This window comes from Mustela erminea, chromosome X (assembly GCF_009829155.1).
Source record: "Mustela erminea isolate mMusErm1 chromosome X, mMusErm1.Pri, whole genome shotgun sequence".
In the NCBI taxonomy this organism is placed as follows: domain Eukaryota; kingdom Metazoa; phylum Chordata; class Mammalia; order Carnivora; family Mustelidae; genus Mustela; species Mustela erminea.
This window is the reverse complement of record NC_045635.1, coordinates 14,120,644-14,136,188: the sequence shown is the minus strand read 5'-3', so window position 1 is coordinate 14,136,188 and position 15,545 is coordinate 14,120,644. Positions and strand designations below refer to the sequence as shown.

The following is a 15,545-nucleotide window of genomic DNA, read 5'->3' as shown; positions in this document are numbered from 1 at the left end:
AACGGGACTAGGAAGCACAACTTGTTTCCTCTACACTTGCTCTCCTGTGTTTCCCACTGAAAAGTGTTCCACGGTGCTACCAGCGAAGGGAAAACACTTACAGGGCTCATGCCTAGTTTCTCAGAGCAGGGCAAAGGGCTGGATTCGACACTGAGAGGTAATGTATCAATAAACTGTACAGTGCGTCCATTCTTCTGGTCAGCTTCCTTACACACCCTCCTGTGCATGATTACCCCCCCCCTTGCAACACTGAAACAACTGTGTATTTCCACCTAACAAGATGCACCTTTCCTTCTCCCAAGTGAAGAAACTTACCCTTCCCCAGGATGAGGAGATGCATGGTGCCAGGAGTCATTGTGTAACTGATCCAGTGAAATGGAACCAGAATTCCAGGCTCTGTGCTGGGCGCTTTATATTTTGTAACACTTAATTCTTAGAACCTTGTGATGGAAATGCTATTTAATAGAAACAGTGCATGGTGGAGCTCCGCATTCTTACCAGCGCACTCTAGGAAAGTGTCTTGGTGCAGATATTAGAATAGATGTCTGCGGGGGTGGGGTGGGGTGGAGGGAGCGCCTGGGTGGCTCAGTCAGTTAAGCCTCTGTCTTTGGCTCAGGTCATGATCCTAGAGTTCCCCCGCCCCCGCCCCCACCAACGGTCGGAGTCCCGCACCCTGCTTGCTGGGACCCCGCTTTTCTCTCTGCCCCTCCCCCCATTCATACTCCCTCTGAAATAAATTTTAAAAATCTTAAAAAAGAAAAAAGAATAGATGTCTGAACAAGCTTTTAAGGGTGTGGAAAATTTCCAGAAGCAACCGAGTAAGAGGGAGAATAATGTACGGGGATGTGAGCATGTGCTTGGGGGGGGGGCAGTGTGTGTTCAAATCATAACTCGGCTACTAGCCTTGTGGTTTTGAGCAAGTTAAACTCTCTAAGCATCTGTTCCTGTATCTTTAAAATGGGACAATAATACTGACTTGTTATAGTGGTTGAGGACCTCATGAGGTCAGACATACTAAGGGGCTGGTTTGTGGTGAGCACTCAGTAAACCGTACCTATTATTATTTTAAGTTGGAATGAAGGACATGGCTCTTTAGAAAATGGCACATAGGGAGTAGGACATCTAAAGCGCAAGGTGGTGTGTATTTAGCGGAGTCTTATTAGCGACATATTTTAAAAGTTGGATTATTTTCAGATTTGTTCCCAAAGGTGGCGCTGGACATGAATACACAACCCGGAAAACATTAGGAAGTCCGAATTCTGACGTTGTACATTTTTTCTATGATGTATTGTGTGAAGAGCATTTTGGGAGGAGCAGAATTACACTGGTGGCTACCGGTTCACATTTTGCGGGCAGGGGAAAGCACATTTCATAAAATGTATATGTGTAGGTACAAACCGAGCGAGGCAAGGCGCCACATTTGGCGCCACCTCTACCCTACCCCCAACAGTCGCGCTCCCGCTCCCATGGCGGGTTCTGGGCGCTACTGCGCAGTCGCAGAAGCTTCTCTTATGAGGGGAAGTCTCAGTCCTTCCGTTTGGCGCCTCTATCTGCTGCAGTTGCCTCGTGGGCACGGCCGCGATACAGCGGGTCCAGCCGCAGCGCAGACGCCGATCCTACAGCACTCAGAGTGGGACTCCCTTCCTCACAATGTCTGAAGAGGAGGGTAAGGTGCCCTTCCCAAGGCTGTTCCACTCGCTTCTGCCTCTTTCTTAATCTTGCCGGGGGTGGGGGGCGGGGGGGGAGGGGAAACTGACAGGGTTCGCACTGTGCCCACCTAGAGGGCCTCGCAGGGGACCAAGTCATTGTCTTGTCATCTACCAGGGCGTGTCCGGTGATGACCTCTGGACCGCTATCCCTGTCTGTTTAGTGGGCATTTAGGAACCCAGGTGTTACAGGCTAGGTCTGGCCCTGGGTCCGGGGCATTCTTGGGGTTCATGGTGTTTCAGGAGCTCGAGTTGATTGATCTTGGGGCTTGTGGGGTCCCTGCAGTTCACAGTGTGCCATGGGCTTGAGGTGACGCTTGGGGTCATGGTGTCCCTAGAATTCATTGGCCAAGGTGATCCCAGAATTTGAGGGGTCCCTGGGGTTCATGGTGTACTTAGGGCTTGAGCTGACGCTAGGTCTCACTAGATTCCTGGGGTTCGTGGTATCCTAGGAGCTTGAGATGATTCTGGGGTTTGAGGGGTCTCTGGGGCTTATGGCGTTTCCAGGACTTATAGCATCTGAGAGGCTCAAAGTGACACTGGGGCTCAAGAGAGCCGCATGGTGAGAGGCGGGGCCTAGTTTCCAGCACGAGGGAGGTAGTTCTTTCTAGGACCCCTAGTGGTCATAAAGCAGTCTCAGCCGTATCCATTTGGGAGACCGGGGCGCTGTGACCTGTTTCTGTGCGCCTTCTGCAGGGTGGCATGGAGGGTGCTGGCGCCAAACTATGTACGGCGGCACTTTTTCCCCAAAGGCCTTGTGGGATGTGTCCATACCGTAAACAGCTGTGCAGCATGACCACTAGGGCATGAAAGTGACTTGGCTTAGTGGCCGGGGGTGCTCCCGAGAGGAGACTATTTGATTTGCGGAAGGTTAAATCTTCACTTTACAGCTTCGTATTCAGCAGCGCGGCAGTGGGGTGGTTTGGGGTTTCCCACGACCTCTCCTGAGATGCCTGTGTTCATAAGCTTTTGAGATATGGCCACTCATTAAGTACTTGGTGTTGACTTCTTGGGATGTATTGATCCTTTATCCTTTCTCTTTCCCTGTCAGAGGAAGCGGGGGTCCTAAAGGACCAAGACTTTGAATTTAAAGGATTGACAAACCAGCAGTTGATTCATTATGACATCTTTTGAAATTGAGATTTGATTTCTTAAGGCTTTGGTGGTAACCACGTTTGCTCGAAGACAGCGCAGCCTTGTTTTATTGTAAAAACAAACAAGCAGAAAGAAAATAAAAATGTAGGTGTATAAAAGTCCCCACGTAAAGAGCCAGTTCTTTGCTTTGAGAGGGCAGACGAGACTTAAAAAGGAGTCGGAGGATACAACAAAATGTGAGGACCCCTAGAAAATAGGGTTGCCCTTCCGACGATGCTTCAGGGCCCATCCCACCTGCTGTTTGACTGAGCACCACTGTTTGACAGAAAAGGCTCTAACGTAGTGTGTTGGGAACCGCCCTTTTGCCTCTACCCACTTCTCCCCAAATTGGGACTGCTTTGTGGTTTTAGAACATTAAGTGGTAAACTGATTTAATGTTTACAGATAATGATTTTATAAGCAACTCTTCTGCACTGTGTTTTCTAAAGCAGGGCTGGGCTCGATTTAGTTTCAAGCCTGCCTGCTGCAAGGACTGGTCTCTGGGATACAGTTTTGGTGGCATAAGCTCTCACCTGGCCAACTTTGTCCTCTCTAAAGTTTGACATGGATGTGGAAGGACTTCTTTTGAGAGTTCTTCTGGGAGATTTAGAAAGTATTGTTCAATGTATTGACACAGTTTTGCTAGAAAAGCAGACCAGTCTGGCCATTGTCACCTGCTGTGTTTTGGGTTGGATTTCTTACAGTGGTCCTCATGTGAAAGGAAGGTTGCAGTCTGCATCACTGTGAACTGTGCCGTATCTGGTTAAGTTCAGGGCAACTTGGATCCTTGCACCGTAGAAGCATAATCTTCAAAAAGCTTCTAAATGTTATGTCTTGGCTCATGGAGGTTATGTATATACCTAAAGGAATTAATTGGAATTTTACAAATTTACTGAGAAACCTGGGTGGAGTTGTCAGTAGTTTTACTGGGTCTAGTGTGAAAAATCTGTTAACATATAAAAGCTTGTCTTAAAAATAAAACTTCAGTTACCTTTGTTATTTTCTTCTGATTATGAAGTCTATAAAGTTTATTGTAGAGAATCTTAACAAACACAAGAGAAGTCTAATGAAAGTCATTTTGCCACCCAGAGATAGTGACTACGAGATAACAACTGGTATGTTTCCTTCTGTTCACAACATTAGGATTACATCATATTTTTTCTGCTTTGACCCTGCTTTTAATGCTTTAACCCTTCCTGCCTGACATTATTTCACCAGCATTTCTGTTATCACTAAATGAGAATGTGTTTCTCATTGGCAGTATGCCATAATTTATTTAAGCAATTCCTTTTTGTTTGAATAATTAGGTAGTTTCTAATGTTCCATTTTTTCCATGAAGACTATTAAGTAGATTTCACAGCGAATCTCCAAACCTAGTCCTGTGTTTTTATGGATGAGAAAACAGAGGCGAAAGAATAAATGTATCTGGCCAAAAGGTCATACCTTTGGATGGCTAAAGAGCCTGAATTGGAACCCATATCATGTGATTCCTAATTCAGTATCATTTTCACACCAGCACATTCCCTTACACTGGCTAATTACTCGATTCTAAAGTTTTGGTCTATTTCAAATAACTGTATTGAATCCAAGTTGTGATGCACAGTGCGCGTGATCTGCGAGTTAATACTTCAAGCTTAAACATGTTCTTCTTTTTCAGGCCAACCGTAAAAAGTAAAACAGCCTGTTCATGTAGCATACATTTTGCGTGGTGTGCTAATTTTCATGGTCATTAGAATGGTTTATGGAGTTGATATTTCACATCTCGTTTATTTGTGGCTACTTATTTTATGTTTTGTGAGATTCAATTTGAATTTGTTTCATAACAATAGTTATGACTGTGTTTTATTTCTATATTATTTATTATCATAAAGATTAATATTAAGGTTTAGAGAACATGTCCGGGAACTCATGGTCAGTAGAGTGTGGCTATGTAACATTAGCTGTATCATTTAAAAGTTAAAAGCGTATCACTGAACACAGAGCAGCATGGGCTAGGTATTTACATTTATTAAATGGGGAGAAATTTACTGCTCTAAAATTGGAAGTACTAGAAATACTAATGTATGTGTGTATATATACACATATAAATATATATATATGTACACACACACACACATATATATTTATCTGTATATATATCTCAAAGCTTCATACAAAGCAATTTATTTCTTAGCTGACTTGCAGGGATTAGAGACATGAAAATATTTAATGTTTTTTCAGCTAAAATGTTTTTTAAACACTCCAAAACTTTATAAGGTGGTTTCTTCTAGACACTGATTATTTTATGTGGTAACTAAACTTTCTCTTTGCTTATTCCTAGATTATATTATTATAACCGTTGAGGATGACAGTGAAGGCGATGATGACATTGGTGTTGTGATAATAGAAGACTCTGAAACAGAACTTACAGAGAACACACTTCCCACTGATGGCATGTTGACTATAGAACCAAATTTTCAAGCCAGCCATGATAACTATCAGCAACTATCCCAAATGAGATATGGTAATTTTGTTCTATTTCCTTCTCCACAAAATTTTTCTCCTTGGTCCTGATATCCAGTAAATTGCTTAAATATTCTTATAACTTTTACACTTGTCAGTTCTTATCAGGACAAGCTTCATGGTCATGTCACAGTGCTTACGTGTGCTTGCTTTTTCTGTTCATTTAAGCTTTGCCATGTCTCCTGTTCCATTTTCACTCTACGGAGCTGGGAGGGTAGCCTCAGAAAGCGTTGGGAGAATATATTATCTGTCTTTGAAAAACTGTTTATAGCTGGTAACTCTGACTGTAAATATCTGGTGGCAAAGGAAAACTGAATTTATGGGAGAAACAACTTGGATCAAGAGTTTGTTGAACAGATGACACAATTATCTATGTAGATCTAAAGAATCTGTACAAACTGGAACTAATAAGCAATTATAGCACGATTGTGTGATACAAGGTTAATAGCAAAAGCCAATCCCTTTCCTATATATCAGCAGTAAACAGCTGGAACTTGAAATTAAAAATGCAGCACCCTTTACATTACTACCCCAAAAAAGAGTCCATGGAAAGTGAAGTCTTGTAACCAGAAGTGCGGTAGCTACTTGACCTTTCAGTGGCTGCTTCTCAGTCACAGCAGTGAAAGAAATGTGAGGTCATTCACCTCCTCCCTCACACACAGAGCCCAGAGACTTAAGCCCTTGGAACATTTCTTTGTTAGCTATGGGACAATTTGTTCTTTGCCCTTTGTGTAGAAAATTGGGTTTCTTACTCCTTAAAAATGTTACTGCTTAGGGATGCCTGGGTGGCTCAGTTGGTGAAGCATCTCCCTTTGGCTCAGGTCATGATCCCCGGGTCCTGGGATCAAGCCCTGCTCAGTGGGGAGTCTGCTTCCCCCTCTCCCTTTCACCCTCCTCCCTGCTTGTGTGCTCTTTCTTGCTCAAATAAATAATTAAAATCTTAAAAAAAAAAGTTATTGCTTAGATCGGAGAGCAGCAAACTGTTTCTGTAAAGGGCCAGACAGTAAATATCTTTGGCTTTACAGCCATAAAGGCTCTGTTGCAACTGCTCAACTCTGCTGGTGAAGAAAGCAGCTGATATATAAACAGAGGAGTGTGATGTGTTTCAGTAAAACTTTACTTACGAACACTGAAGTTTGAATTTCCTATCATTTTTCCATTTCATAAAATACTCTTTTGGTTTTGTTCTCTAATCATTTTTGAAAATAATTTTTCATATTAAAATAATTAAAATAGTTTTTTGATATTTTATATTTAATCTCCATTTTTAGGAGTTACTCAAATTTTATACACTTCAAATACAATTACATTTTAATTTTTTTTAAGTAAGCTCTATGCCCAGTGTTGGGGCTCGAACTCACAGCTCCAAGATCAAGAGTTGCATGCTCCACCGACTGAGCCAGCCAGGCGCCCATTTTTTAATCATTTCAAAATGTAAAAAAAAACAACCAAACAAAAAATATAAGCATTCTTAGCTTGTGGGCTACATAAAAAATAGGCAGCAAGGTGGATCTGGCCTGTAGGCTGTAGTTTGCCAACCCCTGATCGAACTGACGTCAAAACATGTTGATAGCACTTGTCCTCTGCTCTGGTTTTAAAACTATGTGCAGAACCAGCAGAATACTTTCTAGTGTGTTACAGAATGTCTGGCTGATTCCAGAAGCCCTCTTTAGTGGGAGAGAACTAGGAGACTTTTCAAATGTGGATACCCTTTGACTTATCATTTCTACATCTAGGACTTTATCCCACAGAACTATTTGCAGATGGGTAAGACTGTTCAGCAGTGTTCTTCACATGAGCAAAGCTTGAGAAGTAACTTGAATATCCGTGAATTAGGGACTAGTTCAATGAATCATGGCCTATCTGCATGATAGAAAAGTAAGAGGCAGGGCACCTGGGTGGCTCAGTGGGTTAAAGCCTCTGCCTCTGCCTTTGGCTTGGGTCATGATCCCAGGGTCCTGCGATAAAGCCCCGCATCGGGCTCTCTGCTCGGCGGGGAACCTGCTTCCTTCTCTCTCTCTGCCTGCTTCTCTGCCTACTTGTGATCTCTGTCTGTCAAATAGATAAATAAAATCTTAAAAAAAAAAAAGAAAAGTAAGAAGCTGTTAAAGGGGTTGCAGTATATCTAAAAGTGTTAGTTTGGAAAGACCAATACATGTTTAGTAAAGAAAAGGAAGTTGCAATGCAGTCCTTATCGTCTGATCCCTTTTATCTTTCCAACCAATGTAAAAATTTAGGATAAGGGATTTCAGAAAAGTTGGCCAGGTAATTTTTTACTGTGGTAAAATATACATAACATCATGCTTCTTCCCTTTGTTCTTTTAATATGATGTGTTACGTTGATTGGTTTTTCTTTTGTTGAACCACCCTTGCATTCCTGGGATAAATCCCTCTAGGCATAGTGAATAATCCTTTTAATTTGCTACTGGATTACATTTGCTATTATTTTGTTGAGGATTTTTGCATCTGTATTCATAAAGGATATTGGTCTATAATTCTCCTTTCTTGTAGTGCCTTTTTCTAGCTTTGGCTATTGGGTATTTTGGTATTGGGGTAATTCTGGCCTCATAGAATGAATTAGGAAGTGTTCTCTCTTTAGTTTTTTGGAGGAGGTTGAGAAGGATTGGTGTTAATTCTTTTAATGTTTGGTAGATCCACCAGTGAAGCCCTCTAGAGGGTCCAGGCCTTTTCTTCGTTGGGAGGTTTATGATGACTGATTCAATCTCTTTACCTGTTATGGGTCTGCTGAGATTTTCTATTTTTTTTCTTGAGTCATTATAGATAATTTTTTAAATTTATAAAAACAAATTGTTGAGGTGCGTGGGTGGCTTAGTTGGTTAAGTGTTTGCCTTTGACTAAGGTCATGATCCTAGGATTCTGGGATCAAGCCCCATATTGGGCTCCCTGCTTAGCGGGGAGCCTGCTTCTCCCTCACCCTGTTGCACCCCCTGCTTATCCTCTCTCACTCTCAAATAAATAAACAAATAAAATCTAAAAACAGAAACAAAACCAAAAATCCCTAAATTGTTTTCTTATATAACATTAAGCAATTAGAATATATATAGGATTGAGGCACCAGGCTGGCTCAGTAGTTAGGGCATGGGACTCATGGTCTTGGGGCTGGTCATGAGTTCAAGCCCCATGTTGGGCATAGAGCCTACTTAAAAAAAAAAAAAAGAATATATATATATTTATATATTATGTATTTTTATTATTAAATATATTACATATGCAATTATATTTTCACATATAAATATAAATAATAATTATTAATAAATAGTAATAAATATTAGTAATAAATAAATAATATAATTTTATGTATATAAAAAGAATATATATGTGTTTTCCATAAAATGGAAGAAAACCCAGTTGATAATGGCTACAACTAAATATTAAAAATCCTAAGGAATAAATGAACAAAAATAGCAGAATCTGTATGAAAGGGGAGCAAATACTTTAATGAAGGTCATAAAATAAGACTTGATTAAGTGAAGAGAAACAAATTGTTCCTAGAGGAGAAAAAACACTCTTATATAACTTAAAAAAAAAGATCTTGGAAAAATATGTTTAAGGGACCGGTGGTATTTTACCATATGAAACACTAAAACATTTTAAAAGTTACAATTATTAAAATACGATGGTATTAGTTTTGAAATAAGGAGCCAGATTTAATGCAGCAGGAAGCTCATAAAAACAAAGAATTTGGAGTTAATGCACTGTAGTATTTTAGTAAGAGAAACATAGTAAATCATACTGGTACAGATGCTAACTATTGGCGGAAAAAGTCCATTGGATTTCACCTCATATCACACACTTACATAATTTCAAGATGGATTAAAGAGTTGAATATCTAATGAATGGAAGTATAGAAAACTAGGAGAAAATCTAGTTGAATGTTCTTCTATTCCTAGTGAAGACTGAGTGTAACAGCAGTCCAAGAAATCGTAGTAACATTAATGAATTTGGTAAAATAGAAACCCTCCCAATATCAGGGAGAGCGAGCACAAGCAGGGGGAGTGGCAGGCAGGGGAGCTGCAGAATCAGGCTCCCCGGTGAGCAGGAAGCCCCACGAAGGGCTTGATCCCAGGACCCTGGGATCATGACCTGAGCCAAAGGCAGATGCTTAACCCACTGAACCACCCAGGTGCCCCTTTAGGTAGATTTTTTATAGAAATCTATCACACACAAAAATATGCACAAATCACAAATACTCAGCTTAAAGACTTTGCAGGTTAACACACAAGTATAAGCAGCACCAGCACCAAGAAATAGAAGGTGCGGAGCCCCGCAGAATCAGCCCTCACCTCCCTTCCAGTCTCGGGCCCTCTTGTGAAGCAGCACTATCCTGACATTTCCCACCACTGATGACTTTTGCCTATTTTTGAGCTTCAGAACAACTGAATCATACACAATTCACTCAGGTTCCTGGACCTAGTTCCGGACTGTGTTGGTCCTGGTGGTGAGGGCTTCTCACCTAACACCAGGCAATTCCTGGACCCAAGCCGGGTGTCTGAGTATTCAGCTCAATTCTGACACTATCCACCCAGGGACAGCGTCAGGTTCCACATGTGCGGGGCTCAGTCCCACAAGACCGCACCCCCCTTCCCCTGCAGGCACCAGTTGCAAGCCTGGGGCATTACCCAGTCTTCTGACTCAGTGGCTGGAACAGGTTCCCGTGACCCCCTCCGGTTTGGTTAATTTCCTAGAGCAGCCCACAGAACTCAGAGAAACATTTTACTTACCAGATTGCTGGTTTATACAACCGTGGAACAGCCGGCCAGAAGCGATACGAAGAAAGAGGCATGGGGGAAGGGGGGGGCTTCCACGCCCTTTCCGGGACCACTCTTTCCAGATCTCCATGTGCTCACCAACCCGGAAGCTCTCTGGACCCTGCGCTTTGAGTCTTTACAGAGGCTTCATTGCATAGGCATGATCGATTAAGCCATTAGCCACTGCCAACTAACAACCTCCAGCCCTCTCCCCTTCCTGAAGGTCAGTGGGTAGGACTGAAAGGTCCAACCCTCTCATTACAGCTCCCTTCCCCCCTGGCGGCCCAGCCCTCAGCCTTAGGTGAATTAGAGGCTTTACACTCCATTAACATAACAAAAGACACCTTTATCACTCTCCTCACTTAAATTCCAAGGGTTTTAGGGGATCTGCCAGAAACACAGGGAGACCAAATATGTGTGTGTGTATATATATATATGCATATATATATATATATTTTAAAAAATATTTATTTATTTGACAGACAGAGATCACAAGTAGGCAGAGAAGCAGACAGAAAGAGAGAAGGAAGCAGGCTCCCCGCTGAGCAGAGACACCCCCTGCCCCATGCAGGGCTTGATCCCAGGACCCTGAGATCATGACCTGAGCCAAAGGCAGAGGCTTAACCCACTGAGCCGCCCAGGTGCCCCATGTATATATTTTTTTAAGATTTTATTTATTTGAGAGAGAGGGATCGCTTGCCTGCATGAGCAGGGGGTGGGGCAGAGGCAGAGCGAGAAGCAGGCTCCCCGTTCAGCAGGGAGCCCACCTCCGGACTCCATCCCAGGACCCTGGGATCCTGACCTGAACGGAAGGCAGACACCCCACCGAGCCACACAGGCCCCCCAAATATATATCTCTTAATATAACTCATAATTATATACTTTGGCATCTGGCTTCTGTTCCGAGTTGGGGCTGTGAACTTCCGTGTGTATCAATAGTTGGCTTGTCCTCATCGCTGTGTAGGCTTTCTTTGTGTGAAAACACCCCGGTTCAATTATTCATTCTCAGTCTTACAATCCGAATAAAACAACCAGTTTAAAAAATAAAAATTGAAGTTACACCTCAAATTGGAGTTAGTTTATCACTGAATTTTCCCCACCGTGTTGGCTTGCCTTTATCTAACTTGAGAGTTAATTTTCCTTCACTCTGCTTCTGATTGCTTCCCTGGCTCAAGATGGCTAATGACATCTAGGTCTGTCACGCAGGTCCCCCTCCCAGGACAGTGATGCCAGCCGCCAAGGCTTTCCTACTACAAGACAGAATATGGGAACACTGCATTCTGTATCTTTTCCTCGTTATGGAGCTCAGAACCATCACTGAGCCTACAGCATTCTAGAATATTCTGGGGCTTATATTTCACGTACATTTGTTTAGGTTTAATATGAAGTGTAACTAGGGAAACAATCATAATCTTAGAGTTCTAGTGACTTAGAGCTAATGTGGACCAGTTCTCACCCGGCAGATGAGGAGGCCATGTCTCTGTGGTCTGCCCAGTCCACACTGTGGAGGGAGTGGCCCACGCCAGAATAGACTCCTGACTCACATTTGGAGGCCTGCTGCTTCCCTAAGTAAAAAGGCTTTGGGGGGCTCCTTTCAAAAAGCAGTTAGGTTCTCTTGTTATTTGTTTCCAGCATTTACTCTGTAGCCTTTCGGTTGTGAAGCGTTCATTTCATAATTTAGAATTTGTGTGTGATCTTGATTCTTATTCCTAGGAGTGGCAACCTAGCCCTTCAATTTTTAAGGGTTTATTCTACATCACTACTGGGAGAGTTATTGTTTTGTCACTCTCTAAAATTTAGCCAGGACTCCGGTTCAGTTTGAGTGGCATTTGGAGAACATATCCCTATTAAGTTGATGACGGTAGTAAGTCTGTGAAATAACTTTTTTAATGTGTTGCTTTTCAGGAGTAGGTGGTTTACCAGCCCTATGTGACCAAGCAGTTCCACAAATGAACCATCTAGCAAATTTAAAAAGATACAGCTCGAACTCAGTGGAAATGGAGCTTCTCTCCCCACAGCTCAAAAGAGGATGCTCATCTTTTTTAAGGGTGGGTAATATGGTTTGTATATTAAATTGAATATCCTTTTTTGTTTTTTCATTCTGCTTTACTTCTTTTTTTAAATTTTTTTTTTAAAGATTTTATTTATTTATTTGACAGAGATCACAAGTAGATGGAGAGGCAGGCAGAGAGAGAGAGAGAGAGAGAGAGAGAGAGGAGGAAGCAGGCTCCCTGCTGAGCAGAGAGCCCGATGTGGGACTCGATCCCAGGACCCTGGGACCATGACCTGAGCCGAAGGCAGCGGCTTTAACCCACTGAGCCACCCAGGCGCCCTACTTCTTTTTTTTTTTTTTTTAAAGATTTTATTTATTTATTTGACAGACAGAGATCACAAGTAGGCAGAGAGGCAGGCAGAGAGTGAGAGAGGGAAGCAGGCTCCCTGCTGAGCAGAGAGCCGGATGCGGGACTCGATCCCAGGACCCCGAGATCATGACCTGAGCCGAAGGCAGCGGCTTAACCCACTGAGCCACCCAGGCGCCCACCTACTTCTTTTTTTTAAATTGAGTTTAATTTCATACAGTGAACGGTTCAGTGGTTTTGACAAATGTGTATACCTCTCCCCGTCATCAAGACAGAGAACACTTCCACCATCCCAGAAAGTTCCCTCATGCCTCTCTCTTCCCAGAATGTCTCTCTACTCCCAAACCTTGGAGAAACAACATTCTAATATTTTTCCCATTATAGATTACTTTTGCCTGTTCTAGAACTTTATATAAACAGAATCATACAGTATGTACTCCTGTGGCACAGTCTCTTTTTCTTAGAATAATGTTTCAGAGATTCATCTGGTTTTACTGACATTTCATTCCCATTCATTGCTGAGTAATATTCTGTTGCATGAATGTCATAATTTGTTTATCCCTTCTCCTTTTTTTATAAAAAAAGATTTTATTTATTTATTTGACAGACAGAGATCACAAGTAGGCAGAGAGGCAGGCAGAGAAAGAGGAGGAAGCAGGCTTCCTGCTGAGCTGAGAGCACGATGCGGGGCTTGATCTCAAGACCCTGGGATCATGACCTAAGCCTAAGGCAGAGGCTTTAACCTTCTGATCCACCCAGGCACCCCTCCCTTCTCCTTTTGATGGATACTTGGGTTGTTTCCAGTTTGGGGTATTATGAGTAAAGTGGCTCTGAAGATGATTATGGAAGTGTTTTTGTGAATGTATGTTTACATTTAATTTGAGTAAAGACTCAGGAGTACAAACACTGGGTCACAGGATAGTAAAGTTTAGAAGAAACTGCCAGTTTCTTGATGTAGTTGTACTGTTTGACATTTCCATCCTACTCTGCTGTGCTTCTTGATCTCTGAAGTAGAATGAAATAGATTATTAGACTATATATAATCTAGCTTACCAGAAAATATATTTACTTACTTATATAAGGATGAGGACATTCGTAAATACCTAAGTAGTACAGGCAATTCTCTTAACTTCTAACAGCCCCACTATGTTCATCTTTGGGAATAATGTTAAATGCCTACTGAGAGTCATGGTTTCTGACATAGTTACGCGAAAGCACTTTGTGGAAAGTATAAAGCATTACACAACGGTAAGATGGCAATATTGTTTCTATAATGACTAGTCTCTATTGTAATTCCATATAATTTTTGTTGTCTAATAAATTGGCAATGCAGGGCTGATTGATAACATTTTAAAATAAAAACATTAATATTTACTTGGTATGTTTATATTAAAATTATTATTATAGTCCATAATTCATCCTTAGAGTTGTTATAATTAAATATAATGGTTATTTTCTGTCTGTCTACTTACTTATACCCTCCTTTATTCCAAAAAACAATTTAAGGCATCTTAGAGATTAATTTATTGAGAAAAGGTGGGGCCTTAGTGCTTCTTAGATTGTCCACAGAGTGTCACTGTTGGATTATTTGAAAATCAAAAGCCATAAAACCTTTGGTTCTTTGTTTCCGGTTGGAAATACTTGCTTTTAAAGCAGTTCTGGTGCCAGATTACTAGAAGACTAGTCTTTTTACCCTGAAGTACGCAAGGGGTTAAGCTTGGTAAAAATGGTGTCTTAAGTGTAGTTGGGTGAATGAGAAAATAGTCAACAAGTACACTGGACTCTTGAGCAATGTGGGCGTTAGGGGTGCTGACCCCTGCACAGTCGAAAATCCACGTGTAACTTGGACTCCCCCAAACCCAACTACTAATAGCCTACTGTAGACCAGAAGTCTTACCGATAGTCAATTAACACGTATTTTGCATGTTATATGTATCATATATTGTATTCGAACAAAAAAGCCGGCTAGAGTACAGAATGCTAGTAAGAAAATCACGAGGAAGAGAAAATACGTGTATAGTATTGCACTATATTCTTTGAAAAAAAAATCCATATATAAGTGGACTCGCACAGTTTACCCCCATGTTGTTTAAGGGTCAGCTGTATATCTTTGTGTGTTGCTGTAGTATTTGCAGTGGGCAAAGGACCTTCATGCCTTTGGTGCTTGTTGACAGCAGAACTGAAGTCCTGAATGTTTCTTCAGTTCTTTCTTTTTCTTTTGGTTTATTAATAAATCGTCCCTGGACGAGAACACAAATACCCGATTGGGAAGAAGTTGGAAGTGTCATTAATGAATGCATATCAGACTGAATATTTACATAATTTTAATTGCTAATTGCCAAATATATTCACACTTACTATCATAAGGAAAATGATTTAAGTTCATTTTCAACCTTCACATACTGTGGAGTTACTCTGAACTTGAGAGCTGAAGGAAATATTTCTCTCTCATGACTAGATGCTTCCATAACAAGACAAATGAACACTTAACCATTTGATTTCCTTCTTTTCCTTGACTAACAGGGAATTCACAGCAGTTTTGTACTCTGAGTAGCTTTCTCATTTTTGAAATAATTTTAGATTTACAGAATAGGGGCAAATATATTACAGAGGGTTCTCGTGTATACACTTCATACAACTTCCCTTAATGTTAACTTACCCGTATAACTTAAAATTATGGTAATTATGTAAGCACAGTACCGTTTTCACAACCACGATATTCCCGTCGCTACAGGACTATTAGCTAAACTGCAGTCCTTGTTTGAGTTTCACCATTCTTCCCCTTGTCCTTTTTCTGTTCCAGGATCTAATCTAGGATCCCACATTGAGTTTAGTTTTCTCTCTTCAGTTTCTTCTCGTCTCTGACGATCCCTCATTCTTTCCTTGTCTTTCATGATCTTGACATTTGTGATGAGTGTACATTTACAAATGTACATTGTACAATTGTAAAATGTCCCTCAGTTTTGGTATGTCTGATATTTTTCTCTTGAATAGATCGAGATTATCCATTTTTGGCAAGAACACCACGCAAATGTTGTCTCCTTATTGAATCGTTATCAGGGACACATGGTGTC

The 15,545-nt window shown here is 41.4% G+C and overlaps 1 protein-coding gene across 1 annotated transcript in view; it reads left to right on the top strand.

Annotated features, from left to right (window-relative positions):
- Positions 1–1,551: 1,551 nt before the first annotated feature.
- BEND2 (BEN domain containing 2) overlaps positions 1,552–15,545 on the top strand; it is a 59,572-nt gene continuing 45,578 nt past the window's right edge. The window contains exons 1-3 of the mRNA XM_032331520.1: positions 1,552–1,666; positions 5,161–5,343; positions 12,017–12,159. Of these exons, the coding sequence (XP_032187411.1) occupies positions 1,651–1,666; positions 5,161–5,343; positions 12,017–12,159 (342 nt within the window). The 5' untranslated portion in view covers positions 1,552–1,650. The remainder of the gene's footprint in view (positions 1,667–5,160; positions 5,344–12,016; positions 12,160–15,545) is intronic.